Here is a 20,851-nt window from a genome sequence, read left to right on the forward strand (position 1 = left end):
TTACAAGCAGGGGGAGGATTCGTTAACCCTTTGTTGAACAAAATGGAGGCGGTTCTTCTTCTCTCTCGTCTATCTAAATGTCATGTTGAGGAAATTCAGAGTGCCGCGCTTTGGACACCTGTATTACACCAGGAGGAAACATGTTTGCCCAGCGCACAAGGCAATTAATCTTGTCAATGTCAAGTGCATTGGGAGGGAGGATGAAACAAAGATTTGACCTGATTGGCTATGAAAAGGTCTCACATTTGGGCCCTGTTGGGATAGAGGAGTGGTACAGGGGGAAGCGTTTGGCACATGCAAGGACAGATGCACAGAGCTTTGATTTATCTTTCTGACTCTCGTCTTTCCCAGCGAGCCCCAGTTTGGTCACATCCATGGCTGTCCAGAATAAACACACATTAATTGGCCAATTAATTACAGGGATGAATACAGGGGGCAAGACTTTGAGAGAGGCACTTTGATATCGCCTTGTTCACTGGCTTTTATAGTCACTGCGTATGCGTGTGTCTCTAAGTCAATGTGTGTGTACGTATAGGTGTGGAAAGCTGATGTTCAACAAGGGGTAATGTAGGTCAACACATCCTCTGAGCATTAGATGGGCTCGCTATAGTTGGCCAGAGCACGGCCCTCATTCACACATCTACAACCTTACGACTTGTTCTGGAGACAGAGCCATTCGTACGACTCAGCAGGGACACTGCAGGCAATATATGCATCCCTGTCACCCTGGTGTTTAAATTCATCAGGGCCTTGCACCCCCATGGCCTGTGCCTAATACTTCCCCAACATTTTTTAAATGTTGCTTCAGTGTCTGCCAGGTCCTAGCAGTGCTATTTGGGTGTCATGTATCAAATAGGGTCAGCTGAGCTGAATTCACTTGACTCATTGAGGTATGTCAGTAGACAGGAGGTGATTGGCCCCTGTGACTGCAGAGTCCTCACACCGCCTTTAGTCATCCAAACAATGGGACTTCTCTGGCTCCAAAGAGTCTGGTAATACACGAAGACGCTCTGCTGACATTTAGGCCATTCTAAGGAGGAGACATAGCTGGAGAAAGGCTGAGAATGTAAATACCTTTAAAAGGGTATTTTTTTTGATGCTTGGATTGAAGCGTGCCCCGTGTAAGCTCTGTCTGTGTCAGCCGTTTCGGCCAAGTCGGCCAAGGGGAGGGAGGAGGACACGGGGAGCTGAGAGTGCAGGGGGGGAGGAGGAGGAGATGTAGCCCTGAACACCGCAGAACACAGAGGCGTGGTAGTGGGAGGCTGCATCACTTACTGCACCCTGTTACAGCTTGCCATCCATATTCTGATTCTCCACACTCTCATCCAGCCTGCAACCAATTTAGATACATTCATCTGTGTCCACTTTAATGGCATGCCAGGGAGCAGCGCATTGACAGTAGCCTGATATTATACAGATGGAAGTGTGAGGGACCTTAGTGTAATCTGTTATGCGTGGTGAGTGATATGAAGCCTAAGACTCGCCGAGGGCTACAGTACCCGGAGAGAGAGCCCTGTGGATCTTTGCACAGTGTATTCTCTCTGACCTCAAATATTTGGTTTGTAAAATGAACCAGGGTTTATTCAAAGTAGGTTTTCAGCCTCTCCTATTCAGTTGTTGGATAATGCATTAATGAAACACTCAGTATCTGTAAACATAGGACGAGAGAAATCTGCTCGGGATGAATAATATGGCCAAAAGTGCAGATGAGACCGTGAAATCGTGGAAGAGCCAAGACTAATAACAGCAAACATCAGGAGATGAGAACATTCAAGAGGCAACACTGGCCTAGTGAGGAGCCAATGCAATATAGGCATGCAGCTTGCATGGAAACACCGCACAGACATTCAGCTGATCAGTGGGAGTTGAGCTCTTGCTTAAATATAGATTTATTATCCCTTCTTCGCCACATAGAGATGTAAATTCAGATAATATCATCTGCCCTCGTCCATCTCCTTAGGAGCTGTTAAAGTCAATGAGCTCTTAAAACTCATCGCTGAAGATGTGGTACAATGTTGTGAAGAGCTGTTCTGAGGCTCCCGCGGGACTTCCATGGCTTAGTTTCCATAGACATCCACTGTCTGCATTTTCTGTGTTTGCCTTTGGCTCTAGTGTTTGTACACAGTGTGTTGTTGAGGAGCTGGATGTTTGCTGAAATAGCTCTATCATGGTTATTTTACTCAGTGATAAGCTGCGTTTCATGACTGGGTACCCTTGTAATGCCACCTGTGTCCCTTTGTATTGTGTGGCAGCTGAAAAGAAGTGTGATGTGGTATGGGAATTATTGTCTCTCTCTCTCTCTCTCTCTCTCTCTCTCTCTCTCTCTCTCTCTCTCTCTCTCTCTCTCTCACATGCAGCGTCTTGCTCTCGTCTATTTCCTTCTTCTCTCATCGTTGTAAGCCCTCCACTGAAAAATCTCCTTTACGGTATTCAGTCCCTAATTGCCAGACTGCCTAATTAGGGATGTTACCCAACACGCATCATACATTCATGCATTGAGGACATCCATCTTCTCTCAGAGAACTTACAGTTTCCTCATTGGCTCTGTCCCCTGCCATGTGCAAAATTTGTGATGAAGCTAGTTTGCCATCTAGTGGCACTTGTGCAAATGACCATGTCGTCACATGGGGTCTATGATTGAGTCTCTGTGTGGAAAGCCTTCATAGAAAGCTTTAGCCAAGAGACTATAGGTGCAATCTTGGCCAGCTGAGCTGTGTCTTAAGTCGCCTGCAGTGTCAGCCATCTCTTTATACGTCCCTGAATATTTAGATGGCTGGGAGTTAAAGAGAGCATTGTGTGCCAGTCAGAATGGTGAAAAATGCTAAGCTGCATTTGAGCCCCTGCCAGGCAGCTGTCGGCTTTGCCGTTCTCTTCCTGCCCCGGCCGCTCCTCTTAACCCTCAGTAAACAACTGGAACAAATCCTATTTTATTGAGGCTTTTACCAAGTGCTAGGGATCTGTGCAAGCTCCAGTGCCCAGGCATTTTTGGGGCTTGTGCAGTGTCCTAAGATGGCATCCAGCGAGGGCAGTCAAAAGTAGGGAATTTGCACTGCCTGTCTCTCATTGGATCTTTAATATGAAGCAGGTAAGGCTTCGGCTTCTCCGCGGCGTCTTTTGTGACATTTCAAGCAAGCTGCATAATCGATATTTACCTCCGAAGCGTTGATGGCTGATTTGACACAGTAGAAACGTGTTTGGTGAAGATTCTGACAACTGCAGTTTATTGAGCTGTGTGGTTGGTGCAAAAATCACAGAATATTTGTCCCTTTCTCCAGCTGGTACTTAGAATTGAAAGTAACCCCCAGCAGCAGCAGCAGCAGCAGTAACCCACACACTTGCATCACTCATGCAAGTGTGTGGGTACTAGCAATGCAAGTGAAGTTTAGAATGTGCCTATTTGATAATTCTTCTGTTATGAATTAGAGAATCACACTGAACAAGCACACTATGTATTTTTACATCTTTTTCACTGTTTTTGGATAGATATATTTCTCTTTTAAGAGAAGGTGACTTTTGAGTGTGTCAATCCCACCATGCTACATTTGATAAAACAAACAGTTGAGCAAGATTTAAGGTTTGAGGTTGCAGCAGAAATGTTGGTATTTTTGAGAGCTTTGTGCATATTTGATGTTGTTTTTCTTAGTCCTGCTGATTCTTATGGCTCATTGTGTATATTGTTAACTGAGAAATGGGAAAATATTTACAAGGGCTAGGGCTGACATTTCAGAATTAATTACAGAATAAATTAGCTTCTGCTGGTTGTGTAAGTAAATGTCTGTATCTTGTCTGAATCTAGTAAGTGTCCCTATGAGAAGCTAAAGGTTTAACCGATGGACTGAGGGGATCACATGCATCATCTAATGTACAGCATGTGTTTGTCCTTTTTGTTCCATCTTTTACAGGCCAGGAGCAGACAAGCATTTTCACTGCATGAGGAATAAATATTTTTGACAGGCTGTGTTGTGGCAAACTTCCTCTTACTTGTTTTTGAGTGTGGATGAAGCATGTGAACATTTGTCTGTCTGTGTTTGTGCTGTTTTTTGGGGGGTGCAAACACATAAGTTAACATCAGTGGGTGTCAGTGTGTATTCAGGAGGGTCAGTTGTTACACTGGTAACAGCTGATAGCTGGTTTCTTTTGGCCCTTCACTTTGCCACCAGCGACTCCAAAGCTTTCTTTAGATCATAATAGAAAACTACAGCACACACCACCTTCTCTTTGTTCTGTGGATTGTTAATTCAGTCGAGGGATATTATACCACTTCATCATTTTCACTGTTCTTCACAGATTTGTTTACCAAGCAAATACAGCTGCTGCTCATGAGCTAAACATTCAGGTCATGTTAAACCCAGAGCAGCACTGAGACAAAAGGCTCAGGTGGCCTGAGTACATGTCCCCAGAGGGAGACATGGGACTCAGCTCAGGCAGAAAGAGTGGGAGTGGCATGCAAGTTTTTCAGTCAAGAAAAGGTCATCTCTCCCATGAGCTACATAACATTGTTGCTCAAGTGGGCTCAAAAATGTCAGATAGTTTCCCCTTCGGGACATTAAAGCTCCGTGTTACAAGCAGATGAATGAAAAGCAGCGGAAAGCCTTCTGGTTATTAGTTGGTCAGACGCCACATACAGGTGTTCGGGCCTATAACCAGGCTACATTTGGTTAATGGTAAAACAGGTCTCAGAAATTTTAAGGCCATAACCTTACTTAAAATGGTCATATTGTGGCTCCTACAAATATATAACAGCTTAAATTTGGATCTCAAAATATAAAGTAGAGGATAAATGGAAACAGTAAAAAAGGATTGTCTCTTTTTGGAGGTCAAGTAGCCTTTATCTTTTTTACAATACAGATTGGTATAAGTAAGAGATCAGATTTTGTGTTTAAGCTACTAATAAGTATCATCAGTCCATCATTTTGTCCCTCTGTGCTGTGCGTCAGGTTTGAGTTAGCTCCTGTGGTGTTCGCTTCAGATGGCTCCTCCAGTTTATCTACTGACCACTGCTGACAAGGTCATTTGTCAGCTGGATTATGTGTTTTTTGCTATGGTATATCTGCTTTATTGCAAAAAAATGCGACACATCCTTCCTCCTCCATTTCTACGCCACTGTGCTGTCCCAGTATTGGTATAGCGAGATGTGGAACGTCTCAGAGAACATGTTGACATTTGGGATAAGGATTATGGAGTCATCATAAAGGAAAGTCTCTGCTGGGTGTCAATGTCGCTGTTGATTTTGCTCTCAGGTTGGGGCTTGTGTTGAAGGACTGAGCCGGGCCCTATGTCTGTGCTTTCCTTTTACACTTTACAACTCAGGGCAGAGTTGAAGCCAGTCAAGGCTTGGATCCATGTGGATTAAATGGGAAGTTGGAAAAGCGCCATCAGTCTATTGAGGCCTCCTGCTTTCAGCTCAAATGTTTGCCCACTCCAGCTTTAGCCCCGGCACCGTTATTGAATTAGTACTTAATGCGGTGTGCTTTTCACACTTCTCTTACATGGTTTGCAGGTTTTTAAAGTGGAACCGATAAATAGTACATGTGAATATGTATTTGGTCTTTCCAGCCTGTCTTTCATTTACTCAAAAAGCTAGTTCATCTTGAGCTCCGACTATCCCTCCTCTCCTCTCCTCCACAACCCCTTCATCTTTCTCAACCTCGTTCCCTCCCTCTCATCTCTCATTTCCTTCCTTGCCCTCCTCTGTTTCTCCCTCCCTCTAATCTACTGCAATGACCTGAAGGAGGGCTTCACACTGCAGCGCTCAAATAATAATCACGCACTAGGATGTTGTCAAATTTATAGGACACTGAGCGTTGCATAGCAACAGAGATTGCCAGGGTGATCTAACAGGCGCTGGAAGTTGTGTGAAGGAGATACGGGGCGAGCGGCAGGGGACGCGAGAAGGAAGGAGAGATGAAAAGAAAAGCAGGAGACAGGATGGAGGGATGAGAGGAGAGTAATGGACTTATAGTATAAACAAAGGGAGAGATGAATGAGTGATGGAGAAACACAAAGGGAAATTGGAAAGTTATGGTTGTTTTGGCTGAAAGAACAGATTCATAGACACTGCTGCCTGGTGTCTTGTGTGGATGCCACTCTGTTAGTTATCATGTTGACATATTTTACTTTGGCATTGTGACACACTCAAGTGGTGTTCAGTTTAAAAGTGAAAACACTTGTTTTAATTTTTTGCCACACATTTCTAATGTCTTTTCACATTCTTTGTTTGTTTGTTTGTTTGTTTGTTTGTTTGTTTCTTTCTTTCTTCCTTTCTTTCCTTCTTTCTTTCTTTTTTTCTTTCTTTCTTTCTTTCTTTCTTTCTTTCAATTGAAATCGAAGTCTCCAGTTTTTGTTTCCTGTTCATACTGGTTGCCTGGAGACTGCTTAAAACTTTGGATTGCAGTTCACCTTTGACATTTATCTCCCCTCTGGTGCTGTGTTTCCACCTCTCAACCAGCATAAGAGAAAAGCAAAAAACATAAAATACAACCATAAGATCAATAAGAACAAACAAAAAAAACAACACAAAGTTTTCTACAAACTTTCAGAATTTTCCTGGAATTTATTTTGAGAAATAAATTTTGAGAAACATTCTCTTAAAAGAAAACACTATTAACTGTACAGTGACACAATGCACAACAATGACAGCAATATATACTTATGTTAGATATTTTTAGCATCAAATATTTTATCACTGCTCTGAGGTGAAAATATATATAGATATAAAACCACTGCTATCTAAGCTAATTTTTAGTTTATCAAATGACCTCAGTTCAAAATGTTAGAGTATATTTTTTACAAAAATCTCAAGGTCCAAATGTTAAAACTGATCAAATCATTGAAATGGCATGAACACAGAATCCAACTTATCCCTGAGGTGATTGGCTGAAACTCTTGCTACATGTGCTGAAGGCTAAACTTGTTCGGATGCTCGTGGGCACTACAGTGGTTGTTGGCATCTTGATTATCTCCTGAGTCCTGAGCTAGTGTGTCCCTTTGGAGGGAGGTATCTCTCTGTGTCACTGGCAAGTGTTTCAGTTTGGAGAGTCAAGTGAGTACAAACGGTGATGACAGCTGTGCTCCAGACTAATTATTTCTTGTCACTGCACAGACTTGTTGGGGACGGCCGTCCTCTGGACAGAAAAGTGTGAGTCTAACCCCAAGGTCATTTTAATGGATGGCTGTGTTGTGAAAATGATCATCAGAGCTGTTTGTGTTTATAAATATTAAATGATTATTAATATGTTATCAAAGAAGAAAAATTCCAACATGGACTTCAAACAGAGACACCCCCTACTGAGCTTATCTGCTCACTGCTAAATGAGATACACAGAGTTAATACAGATATCTGTGTCCAGCCTGTTAATGTCTAAATATTAGATATCTCTATCGAACATCATACACAGAACACTAGAGTCATCAAAAAATGATGGTGTATTGTATTGTGTTCAATGTTTTAGGTTAGTGTACAGTGGCAGTTGAGAATAAATCCAGTATAATTACTGTGGATGGAATAAAAGCAGTAATCCAAGATTTAAACCTGCAATGCTGAACTTTTGTCCTCTTCTGTTAGTGAGACAATTACAAAAACATTGTTGACACCTGCTTGCCTCATAAGCTCCACCATAGCCCACTCACCACTATTGTGACTGTAAAATGGTGGATAAATTGTGGATAAAGCAAATAACAGGTGTCACAACCTTCACATTATGGCTTGTTTCATTATTAGAAGTAGTTCCATTCATTCCAATGATATTTAGAAAGTCTAAAAGAGCCACATAATTGTAATATTTTGTCCTGATTCAAGTTGGTTTAAACCAGAAGTTAGCTGGCTCTGCCGTAAGTCTTTGGTGCACGTTCTCTGTCCATAGAGGACATCTAGTATTTATTCATGCGACCATGCAGGAATGTCTCTCCAGGCACCAGATTTAAAAAAAAATGATTAACGAGGAGGTGATCGCTTTAATCAGCACTGTCTGGCAAGGAATGGAATCTAATGGATGTTCATTTATATGTAAAAGTCCCACACTAAAGGTTTAAATATCTACGTATCTCTTTTTATGAATTGAAGATATGACGAAATAGTTTCAAATGGAGATTTGAGTCATAAGTCATAAACAAACACATCCTGGTTAATTATAAACAATGTACAATAACTCACCTCTGGCAAAATCCATCACAGTACAATAACACTGTTGACTGTGTTTCTTGGTTTGTTTGTATATAATATATATATAGATATATAATGTACTGTATATACTGTGCATTTTATATTTTATATTTTTTTACTGCTATTTACTGCTCTTTTATTGCTTTTCTATTATTCTATTCTATTCTATTATTTTATTCTATTATTTCTATTATTATCTTATTGCTTCTGTATGCTGCTGTAGCAAAAAAAATTCCCCTCGGGGATTAATAAAGTAAATACCTACCTAAACCAGGGATTGACATTTCAAGCAAAACTGCTATTCAATATTCTCTGGGAGCTATTCGACTAGTATTCAACGTGGATGGACTGTCTGCTTGTTGCTTCACTTTACTGTCTTCTGTTTAGCTGCGGTATACTGATGATCTTATAGCTTTACCTGCAGAGTTTGCACTGCAGCTTATCTTCATTTATGTTCTGAAGAAGTTTGGCACAGAACTTTCTGGCAGCTATAGCTGTTTTTGCATGTTTCTCCTGTTTGCTCCATGTCATCTAATCTCACAGCACCACAGTTTTACCTGGCAAAGCTCCAGAGCCTGGTAGTTGTTGTCCTTAAGTTGTTTAGTGGCGGTTGGTAATCAGCTTTCAGGTGCATTACCGCCACCTTCTGGCGGTAGTAAGGCATCACTACCATGCACCAGTAAAAGGGGAACATAAGGGGAAATAAGGAAGGAAAATAGTCACATGTACTGAGACTTTTTATATTCCAATATTTGAAAAACATGACTCATTCTTTATTACTTGCCATTTTATAACTTGCAAGTAAACTTCTGGCCTACAGTCGGCCATGTGGAGTAATCCTCAGATCATCATTTAGTTGGTCTGACTTCACTTGATGAGAAACTAGAGTACCACTATTTATTTTGATGATGATATGCAAACACATGGACATAAAATTACTACGTACTTTGGAGTTAAAAGCGATTTTTAAGGCAAATGTGGCGAAATATTTTTCAAAACTGCATAATTCATGCCCTACTTGGAATAATAGCATATGAAATATTCATTAGGTAAATTACTTATTTGTGTAATCTGCTTTTGTTGTTGTGTTCAGAGGGGAAAGGGCAGCAGTGGGGACTGCTAGGCTAGAACAAACAGTCTGATCTTTTTGCAAAAGTTGCCGTGATTCAGTGTCAGCCTATTAATTATCAGTGAAAGAGAAATAAATAGCGCCATCCACCCTCGCCAAAACACTTTCTTGTGAGAGATAGACCTTTTACATAGAAGTCTGTTTTGAATCTACATATAGCACCCTGATGATGGGGTGCTCGCTGAATACTTTGGCTGCTCTTTTCATGCCACAAAGGTAACCAGCATCAATTACATTTCAAAGAGGTTATTCCAATGTAATATCATCTCAGTCATTTATAGCAAAAGGTTTTAAGGTTTAAAGATACATTCCCTGCACATCAAGGCAATGTGACTTCGTCCAGCTCCTCTTTACATTGAATTTATTCATGCTCACATTAACACGTATATACACTAGCCTCAGAGTGATGATCAAAAGATGCTGGCCAAGGCTTTGTTGGTACATCAAACAGCACAAACAGAGGAAAGTATGCAATTCCCCTGAGGGGGCACACATTGGTTCTATTTTGTCATTATTAAGGTTAATATTTACACCTTGGCTTCTCCTCCTTTCATAATCCTGTAATTTGTGGACTACAAACAGAGCACACAGCATACGAGCACGAGCGCACATGCAAACAGATGATTAAAAGCCATAGCTGTTAGGAAAGTTCCTTCCTTTGTCTTTGTTGCAGGCAAACGTACATGTCAAATTCGACCCAGTTAATCAAAGTGTGCGTACATGGAGTGTCAGAGGGAAGAGTCGGGGGCGTTGCTTTGTGAGTCTCAACTTTTCTTTCAGCAGCAAGTGAGCCTTTCCTCTCCACAGATCCACACAGCCACTAACTCGGTGGAGGAGAGAAGTGTTTTTGTGTCACCCACACTGACACATACAGTAGGAGAGAAATACAACCTTTCAATATAGCAATTGTGTCAGATGATGAAACTCATACTAGAAAGAGGTAATCGCATTTAACCATAATACAGATATCTGCATTGTCTCATACTTCTTCCGTTGATTATGCTGCTGAATGGTGAATTGATAACGGCCAGAGTATTACCATCTCCTAATTGAGTTGATTTTACATCTGTCTTGTGTGTGGGAAAACCAGATAATTCCAGGCACTCCTCAACACAGAGCCAGTGATGCTCTGCCAGTGGATAGCTCTGCGGATATCGACCGAGCTTTATCCTCTTTTCTTAAACCCTCTTGATGTAAATTATACCAACTTTGGTTTGGTTCAGATAGCATTACATCTCATTAAAATGTCAGCTTTTCAAGACTCGCAGACTTTCAGCAGTAAGGCGTTTTGTAATTCCCAAAATGTCAAAAAAAAGAAAGAAAAAAAAATCAACACAAAATGCTTCAAAATGATGATTTCATTCTGACCTCGTTTTGCGATGCTGGGCAGCGCTGGCTGGATTGGCCTGTTCGCTGCTAAATGTGCTCCTCGGGTTGATTGATGCACCGAGGGACTCGCATCGCTGGAAAGGAGGCAGTAAACCAGAGGAGGGAACAAAGAATAGTGGGCCACACGGGGTGCGGCAATTAAGATGTTATGTTGTTGTTAATTAAAAGCAAATTAGAGACTGCGACAGGAGTTGCCGTCTTGCCTTAATTGCTGGCTGCATGCATGCCCAGCCACACCTGTTGTTGCACATTCATTCATCCTAGTGTCGTTTTTTTTCTTCTTTGATTCCTTCCTTAGGGACGGAGAGGAAAGACTGGGGAGCCTGGACTCAGAGGCCTACCTGTAAGTGATATACTGTAACAGTCAAACACTGACAGACATTTTACTTGACTTGTTTTCAGGATCTACAGTTCTACTGTATAAAAACATCATAATTCATTTTTCAATTTTTATACATCAGAATCAACTTCAATAGGACGTGTTTTAATATATATATCTGCTCTGATTGCAAATGAAACCCAATAGCAAACACTGAAAACGTAGCTGAGCCTGTACAACACAGCAGCATTTTTAACAGTGCTTCAAATTGTAGCTTTCTATCATTCAAATTTCACCTTTATCTGACCTACAATACCCCTGATATTACCAATGTTTTTTCATTTGAGACTGAACAAAAATTGAACACGCTCCACAAGTTAAAAAGTTGGCCAGCCAGGTATAACGCCAGTGTGTAATACACCCATCAGTCTTCCAGAGGATACAATGTCAGTGTCACACTTTTGTGTCATGTGATAATGGTCCTGTGGCAAAGCACAAATGCAGGACTTTAACTGAAGTGACCGATGTTCAACTCCATACGAAAGGCAATTTATGGTAATTAAATACACTTATTTTACATATACCTAAGTGAAATATACATACTTATTATATATTTGAACTCAAACCAGGATTCCAAACCATAAACATATTTATCCCAAACCACAAGCTTTTCCAAAACCTTATGATATGGTTTTTGGTGCTTACTCTTCACACCTCGGTGAGGCAAAACGTGACACTGACACAGTAACTTCTAGTGGATTGACAGGTGTATTACGCACTTTTGGGTGATACCTGGTTAGGTTGTCATAATTACAAAAGAATATGAATGCAAACAGTCAATAAGGGCAGCACACATAATACAAAATTGTCTTCAGGCTACATAACCAGCGCAACACCACAAGGGGTATATGAAGATAGCACTTGAGAATGTTTGTATTGAAGAGTATGACAAGTCTGCCTTGAGGGCCCGTTGACTCCTTGAATTATGGTCTTTTCCTTGGGTGTCCAAACCATTCCCAGACACTGTTTGTGTAGTGACCCGCACACTTAAGGGCACAAACACCACGATGCGTTAAAAGAGACAGCTTGTCAGACCTAACTGCTCTGATGTCAGGACAAACAGGAGCGTTTCGGCATCATGTAGCCCAGATGCTTTGGGCGTCCAATTATTTTCATGCATGATTGCATTACAATCTTGATCAGGACATAGGGTTTGTCTTATTTTATTTCATCCAGAAATCAAGGAAGATTCTGTTCTGCATCTATCACTAAATGCTCATGTTCAATTATCTTCAATATAACCGAGCTGCTCGCTGTTAAACCTCTCCAACATGACGTGCTTTTTTAATAACTCATAAAGTTTGTTATGCAAAGTCATGGGAGCAAAGAAAGACGGGATGGGGAAGGTGTGACATTTCTAAATGGCAGTGTCCTGATGATACCCTTCACGTGTGCCAGATTTGCCTCCATCCCCTGGTATTGGCATTTATGAGTCACCTGTTTTGCTGAGGTAGAGCTCAGGGGCAAAATAATGAATTCAAAACACACTCCAGGGCATCACTCTCTCTTGTCCATTGGCAGCAGGACGGTGCATGCAGTTGAGGGGGCAGCGGTTATATTTCAAAGTCAAATTAGCATTTCACAACAACAGGGGAGTCTGTGAAAGGCGCATGACAACGACACACGCAACTTATTTGTAGATTACAGGAGTCCAGCTATGTCTTTATGAGAGCTAATGTTAGTGACAAAAACAACAAGCCACAGCTGCAAAGTAGGAATATTTTCAAGTGAACATGCCATTTTAAACAAGAGGCAAGAAGGGATTGCAATGTTTCTGTTGATGAATAACATATGTACTACTCACTATTCATACAATTGTCTTTTGGTCTTTTTTTTCTTTTTTTTTTTCACAGGGTCCCCCAGGAGTCTCTGAAGGAGCGGGTGTCAAGGTAACACCCAAAACATTATTCATCCCAGAACAAAGTACTGACATGTGGCATTTAAAGTAGATTTGAGCTGTCGCCCAGTTTGATAAACTGACCCCCACCTGCACTCCAAGCAAGAGTGAATTGTCAAGATGACTGAACAGTGTTCACTGTAGCAGCCCTCCAAACGGGCGGAGAGTTTAATCATCTGCACAGTGTCAACTCTATAAAGATGTACCGAACTTGTTGTCCCAAGAAGCCTGCCCAGACACGTCAGACATTTGTGTGACCGGAAGCAGAATCTGCTCTGTCCTTGGCTGACATTTCCTTTGTGTTAACAGTCAGGATCAGATCTCCCTTGTTGGAAATGGTACCGTTCAGTCAATTGTTGCTGATCTCCCGCGCAAGTTAAATAGCTGTTCCCACCCTGCGCCTCCTGCAGCGCAGCACAGCGTCACGCTGAGCGTCACGCTGAGCGTCAGTGCTCACCCTCCAAACAGACAGATGGCCATTACATACAGTGCTTTTGCAAAAAGGGTCTGCAATCATTTTCATGACGCCCAGGGGTGCTGTAGCTCACCAGAGGCACATGAGATATGCAGTGTAAAAAAAACCCCAAAAAAACCTCTCAGACATGGACCCATACCAGACCTCCTACTGTCCCTGCTTTCTTCACACAACCCAGCCCCCAAACCCCAAGTCCCCACCCCGTCAGCCCCCGCCCACCGCCCACCAAGCCTCCAGTGGCCTACTTGTGATCATGCTGCGAGTGAAAGCTATTGTGTAGTGGACAACCTCCTGACCGCAGCTGTTCATTTGATGTATAGGTGCGTCGTTTGCTGTGGTGTCAGATCGAGCTGCAGAATTCCTCCTGCTTCCTCTGCCCAGAGGAAGGAGACGTGTCAGCTGGCCAACCTTGAAAAAGAAAGTTGTCTTTATGAGGACACACTTATTATACCTCAAAGCAAATGGTGTTACAGTAGGTATACCATCGGTGAAGGCACAATGGATAGCCGTTTTGTTTCGATGAAAAATGACATCACTATGGGGTGTAAAATGACAATCAGAGGTTAGCTTGATTACATTTGAGTTTTCTTTAATTGGCTGCTGAGTTGCAGCTTTATTGTCTTACCATAACATGAAGCCGTAAAACTCAAAACTTCACTTGGCAGAAATAAAAATAGCTCTGAGATTGTTGGTTTGGGATAATTTTAGTTATTGCATATTTATTTTAATAGGTCATTTGTTAAATAAATGAGGGCAGAGTTTGGGGACCACGAGGAAAAAGACATATACAGCTAATTCCATGTAACTGTAACAAATAATTATTGTATCCCAGTGCATGTTAAAGCTTATAGGTAGACCTGTGGGCTCACTGTAAAACATTAAAATGATGGAAGGTAGCTACACATGCAGGTGAAAAACCCTGCAGGAGACTAAAGCTACCCAGTTGGGATGAGATTGAATGTTACACGGTGATTAAAGAATATGATTAAAGCATTCATTTTAAGACCTATGACTCGTGAAAATGTTAGTTCAAACATACGGTGCATACAAACTTGCAAACTTTAATTCGTACATTAAATGTGCATGCCAGCCTTGCCCTTGCCATAAATCAGTCATGCACCTACATTACGGATACATCTTCACTTGATCATTATAAATTTATGCTTTCTGTGGACAACAAGAAAACTTGTCCCAGAGAATCACTTCACATTTTAATATGCCATACAGAAACGAGCGTAGCCTCGCATTTAGAGGAATTTACACAACCCAATATGATAAGTGAGAGGAGATAAACTATCACACCTCCAAGAGGAATAGAAGGTAACAGTTTTCGCGAGCAGTAATAATTGAACAGCATCAGGGATTCTCCGTACTTCTCAGTGCCATCCTTGTGCATTTTTTAGCTTGGACAAAATAGACGCAAGTTAGACTAAACTGCAGCCTGTGTAACATCTGTGAGCTGAGCCCCCCTCGCACTCACTCAGCGGAGTGTGAATGTTTTAAAGTAAAAAAGGAAAGACAAAAAAAAGCTCTGCAATATATGATGTGCTGGAAAGACGGTGTGCTCATGAATTGCATCTCCATAACTGTGTCTCCCACTGACAGTCTCAAATGGGCTCTGACAGAGCACTGCAGATATTGACGGAAAGACCAGATGTGGACAGTTTTAATTGCAGTTTGATGACTCGAGGTGCCTCCAAAGTCAACATATCACCCACAGACATCCACAGGCGGAGCAGCTCCCTGTCCTATACATGCTGAGCTTTTTCATTGTGTAAATACAGGGGTGATCTACATAAATACTGGCCAAGGGGCAGTTAATCTCACTTGAAAGGTTTATTAACATGTTACATACCTCTCTGCCATTAAACTGACTTTGAATGATTGTCAATGGAGATCCAACAAATATAATGCTAGAAATATTTTTCCGTGCATTTGTCTATGACAGACTCTGGTTAAAGCTTTCCACGACTTCCTGGTTTATGTTGAATATAGTCAATACCTACCTCAAAAATAGGGAATCATTTTCTGTGTACTTTACAGTATGCGCTTAACAGTTATGCTGTTCTGTAAGTGTTCTCTGATTGAACTCATCACAATATTTGCTTTTCCAGTAAGTTTATTGTGGTTAAATCACAAGTTCCCATGTGGCAGATAAAACTATACAGAATTCCAATTAGTACTCAAAGTCAATTTCACCGCTAGTCCCTCCCCCGCCTAAAATATTAATAAGACAATCCATCTGTTCACACATGGCAGCAGTCTACTGACTTAATAGCAGCTCTTAATTTAGATGAGGAAACAGTGACTTCTATCTCATTAAATGAATGGCATTGCAGTGGCTGTCATTAGCCCGTCGAAGGAACGGGGGAGGGGCCGAAACTGAATGGCAATTATTGTCTGTTCGAGACCCGGCGCCGCTAAGGAGTGTGCAAATATGCTGCAACCTTTCTCAGATGTCTCTCTGTCTCCTCAGATTGCTAAACAGATGCTCCATAATGTCTGAGCACAGAGCATCTGAAGCAATCCCTACAAATCTCCACACATGTCATACTAAACAACAATAAGCTTTGATCAACAACCTAACTTCCCCTCTCTTATGTGTGCTGCTGTTTGGAAAAGAAAAAAAACATAGGTGAGCTTTATGAAATGTGGCAGGAGATCTAAAACAATGCATTTCTCTGACTCGAGACCTTGTGACACCAGAATTATGAGCATAGAAGGTCATAAGGAGGGAAACGCATGAGATATTATGAGTGAGAAAGCATGGCATTTTCCTGTTTACATGTGTCTAGAAAAAAAACTTTTTGTCACAAATTATTGATTCATTGAGTAGCTTGGCCAAGATGCTGATACATTTGTCTTACAGTTGTGTTTACTAAGATTACTCTCTACATGACAGGAAGAAACCCTGTTAAAATACTGTCCACACAGCTCACTATAAGTCAAGAAGTGCCATCTATTGGCAGACAAGGGAACGATTTTAACATGGAAACAGAACGGGACAACGGGTTCAAGTCAATCATTATTCTTCTTCTCACATAACACCACAATCTCATGAAACCACGAGTCTCTGTGTTTTCCCTACCGTAATTACAAACCAGTTTGATTTTGAGATGACACAGTACTGTATGTTGTTCTGATTACTTATTAATAGCCACTGTCCTCGCCTAAGTTTCACTCTGGGAGCTTTCTGTCTTTTCACTCTGCCTTCGCTGTCTTTCACTGTCGATGGTCTGCTCTGTTCACGTACAGGGGGAGAAGGGTGAGAAGGGTGAGTCTGGAGTCCCAGGGGAGAAAGGAGAGGGAGGAGAGCCTGTACGTATTTTCTTGCAGTGACATTTACTACACCGCTGTGTTACAGAGTCATTAACCAAGGCCTCCTCCCACAGGGTCAGCCAGGTGCCGAGAGGACCAGCGGGATGAAAGGACAAAAAGTAAGTCACATCAATGTCAAGTGTCATACCTGATTATTCCCTCTGTTTGTGCTCCAAGAGAGGAGGTAAGGTGGTTCAAGTGGTTTAATTTGTGCGATATGCCAGAATTCAAAGGCTAAATCTTTTGAGTCAGTTATCATCTTAAAGTCTGTTTATCATCTGAGGGTTAGGAGCAAATAATGAATCTGCATCTTTTGTTTGTACCTTTTACCTCTGTTGACAGGTTGTGTGTGTGTGTGTGTGTGTGTGTGTGTGTGTGTGTGTGTGTGTGTGTGTGTGTGCGTGTGCGTGCGTGTGTGTGTGTGTGTGTGTGTGTGTGTGTCTCTGTCTCTGTGTGTGTATGTTGTGTGCTTGTACATGTTGTTAGATAGAATTTTGTCCGAGTGATGTGAGCAGAGGAAAAGTCATGCAAGCATGTAGGCAAGAACCCAAGGCTATGCCTTTCATTTTGCCCTTAACATCGTTTCTTTAGCGACCTCAATATGTCTCATTACCTGTCACTTATCAGAATGCTGTATCTAAAAATGATTTCACTGAAATCTTTAGGAACATCAGGCCATGTGTCAAGGAAGATGTATAGTTCTGTATTGCCGGCAGCGCCATTTACAAAGCACACCTTTTTTCAGTAACTCCTGGCGTCTTAGCTGTGGGAAGCCTTAATCGGTTCTTAACATAAAAACAACTGGCTTCCGAATTCTTGTAGGCTACGTCTATTCTGCATAAATTGCCATTATACACATTTAACATTCATGTGTACAGCCAAATTCATTTGAAAGGTAGGTTTATCAACTCTTTACAGTTTTTTTGAAATTCCATGAAATTTCACAGTAATGAAATAAATTTAAATCAAAGTGATTCTTTGGTTTTTAACTGTTCATCGATGGTCAAAGATAGAAATCATGAGAACATTGATTACAATCCATTTTAATGGACTTCAGTTGATTACATTTGTACCCAAAACAGCCACACCTTGCAGCACTGTAAGACTATACTGTACACGGGCACAGCAGTGCTTGGAGCTACATTTGGAACATGTTCATCATAATAATGCTATAACACCAATGTTGAGCAGGTACAATGTTTACAATGTTCTACATGTTAGTTTAGCAACTTGGACAAAATGAAATATTGGCCTGCTGATGGGGGTGCTAGATGAAACATTATTGTATCACTGAAGTGATTATATCCTGAGGGAGACATGACTGTGTGTGGACCAAATTTCATGGCAATCCATAATGTCAAGGAATTCCACTCAAAGCATAAAGGTCATCCTCACACAGGTGCCAGAGGAAAAGTTAAAGGATCAGCAATGTTCTCGGGTTAAATCCTTAGATGTGGGATAACTGACTGTCTGTACTGAATTTTGTGTCAATCTATTGAGTGGAAGTTGTTCGTGGTTCTAGAGAAGTCAGGCGATCACCAAAGTCCTTTGGGGTTCATTTTCTTTGCACCATGAATGTCTGCTTCAACTGCATGACAGTCCATCAAAAAGCTGTTAAGACATTTCACCAAAACTCAAAATGTCAGTCCTACGGTGGAACCAGAGGACAAATCAGGGGGTCACTAGAGTCAGTGGGATTCATCCTCTGGGCATCACGACTGTCTGTATCATGCTGTAGATGTGGAGAAATATTTTAAGATGAGTGAAAACTTTGTCCTGCTGATGGTGCAAGAGGAAAAGTCAGAGGATCATCAAAGCCACTGCATTCATCATGTGGGCAGCATTGTAATGCGCAGCATATTTCATGATAAGCCAAAAAGTCAGTAGGATTTGTCATCTGTGAACCATGCATGCCCGAAAACAGTTTCGTTGTCAATGTCGATCCATCGAACAGTAATATTTCTGTCTGGACCAAAGTGATGGACTTGCTGGCATCCTTAGAGCCACACCACAGATGAGTTGTGTGACTTGTTTGACTAAACCTCTTTTATGTTCACAGGATTTAGCTATTCTCTAAAGAGAACTGTATATTTTGTATATAGACTGCAATGTAGAACCACAAAAACCTTGTCTGTTATTAAAATTACAAATTTAGAGGATCGGTAAGGCACAGCAAGCATTCTCCTGAGTGCTTTTGAGTTGTTTATAGTACACTATGTAATATGTAACCGTGATGCTTTCTTGTTTTATTGAAAGCACAAGAGTTATAGCTCGTAAATTATGAATGGAAGAATGGAGGCTCCCACATGCAATGCCTCACAATTAAGAACCTTCTAGGCCTCCCTGGAGCACCCAATAAACCTATTACAAAGAGTTATATTGTACATGGTATGAGTACGGTATGTATAACATTCTTCACAGTGCACATTAAATGCAGCTTCTCACCCCAGACTGCTCTTTAAGAAGAATTATTTCATGTTTTCTTTTTTCTTGTCTCATGCCTCTCTCACCTCTCTTCAGTTAAACAGTGTTTTCTCTTGAGTCATGTTATTGCCTTTTTTTATTATTATTATTGTTGCTCCAAAACCTATTGATGTTGTTGTTCGAGGTCACCTGTAGAAACGTGCTTTTAGAAGGAGTTTTTCAAGTGCACTTTTATGCTGTGTACTTTTTTTTTTTTTTTTCCTTCATTGTCTTTTTTTTTTTTTTGTCACTGCCTGTTTGTCTCTCTCACAGTCACTCATAGGTGCTGACCGATATTATTTTTCTGTTGTGTTTTTAGGGTGATGTTGGCCCTCCTGGTCCACCTGGTCCTGTAAGTACAAAATAGTGATGAAACCTAGACTGTTTATAAAAAATGGATGTAGCCTCTGTGACGTCACCTAAAGGTTTCCTGAACGGAGCTTTTGAAGCTCAGTTCCCGGTGTCTCTGGACGTCGCCATTTATTGACTAAGCTTTACATGGCTAATCCAAAAATGGGCAAACAGGTTGTGCATGGGTGGAGCTGAGGCGGGCCGAATGATGCCTGGTTGCTGAAACCTGCAGCCAACTAGCCAACTGTCACGTCACCCCCCTGTCAGTCAAAGCAGCCCCGCCCTTAATTATACATAATTGTATGCCTTGATATAATACGTTAAAGGGGTGAGTTGTTTAAAAAATCACCGTCTGTACAGTACAAACAAGTAAATTGGCTATGGAGACCAAAACTGCTTTTTGTACCAGGCTGCAAACATGTTAATTTCTCCTGTAAAATTGACTATTTTAACATGAGGGATGGGGATGGACTTGCTTTTGCAGCCAGCCTCAAGTGGCCATTTGAGGAACTGCAGTTGTTGGCACTTGGCTTCATTTTTCAGCCCCATAGGTTGCAACTTGGATAAAACCCCATCTTACAGATGGATCATCAGTCAGTCAGTATGAAATGTTATTATTAAGTTTTATGTATGGGATGTCATACCATGTTGGATGAGTAACAAGATAAGGAATTATCATATTTGGTCTTTTTTTCTGATACAAGTCTAAGAGAATGTCCAATGTTCATCTGTAAGCAGTAACTTGTTCATATCCCACTTTTTGCTCAGTGGATCAGTGTTGATACACGGCATCAAACATGGGCAGCCTTTTGAAGGCGGATGAGATTAGTTGTGTTGAATTTCTCTGGGAAGAGCATCCTTAGCTTTTCAGGTAATGAAGATCCTGATAATTGGCAGCAACTCCCAGGGAAGGATTTTTTTTTTTTAGCAATGTAGCAGAAAATTATGCACAAAATAGCATACAGGGCACTGAACCCTGTGAACAGAGAGTTCTTGTGTATTTAGTATCAAATGAACACAATTACAGCAGCTATCACCCGCTGATGTCATATTTTACTTGGAAGAAAAAAAGGTCTTGTTAGAGTGAATTAATAGGGGTCATGCGGCACATGACCTATTTGTAATGTTCATGAGTGTTAAATTAGAGATAAACCTTTTTTCTTGGAAGACGCTGGTGCCTCTTTTAGTTGAGAAGCAGATAAAAACAGAAACTCCGACGTCACGGTGGATGTCTGATGTACGCTGACACAGAGTGGGTGGTGCTCAGATGATAGGACTCATTGCCTAAA

At 41.3% G+C, this 20,851-nt stretch overlaps 1 protein-coding gene across 9 annotated transcripts in view; it reads left to right on the forward strand.

The window, feature by feature from the left end:
• Positions 1 to 20,851, forward strand: part of col19a1 (collagen type XIX alpha 1 chain) — a 101,724-nt gene that overhangs the window by 39,745 nt on the left and 41,128 nt on the right. For all 9 annotated transcript variants that reach the window (XM_069144864.1, XM_069144869.1, XM_069144866.1 and 6 more), the window contains 5 exons: positions 10,978 to 11,022; positions 12,912 to 12,947; positions 16,686 to 16,748; positions 16,823 to 16,867; positions 19,531 to 19,563. In XM_069144864.1, the coding sequence (XP_069000965.1) occupies positions 10,978 to 11,022; positions 12,912 to 12,947; positions 16,686 to 16,748; positions 16,823 to 16,867; positions 19,531 to 19,563 (222 nt within the window). The remainder of the gene's footprint in view (positions 1 to 10,977; positions 11,023 to 12,911; positions 12,948 to 16,685; positions 16,749 to 16,822; positions 16,868 to 19,530; positions 19,564 to 20,851) is intronic.

The sequence above is a fragment of the Embiotoca jacksoni genome, unplaced genomic scaffold, assembly GCF_022577435.1.
Source record: "Embiotoca jacksoni isolate LCO1_2020_lvr unplaced genomic scaffold, fEmbJac1.0.p SCAF_12, whole genome shotgun sequence".
Lineage (NCBI taxonomy): Eukaryota > Metazoa > Chordata > Actinopteri > Embiotocidae > Embiotoca > Embiotoca jacksoni.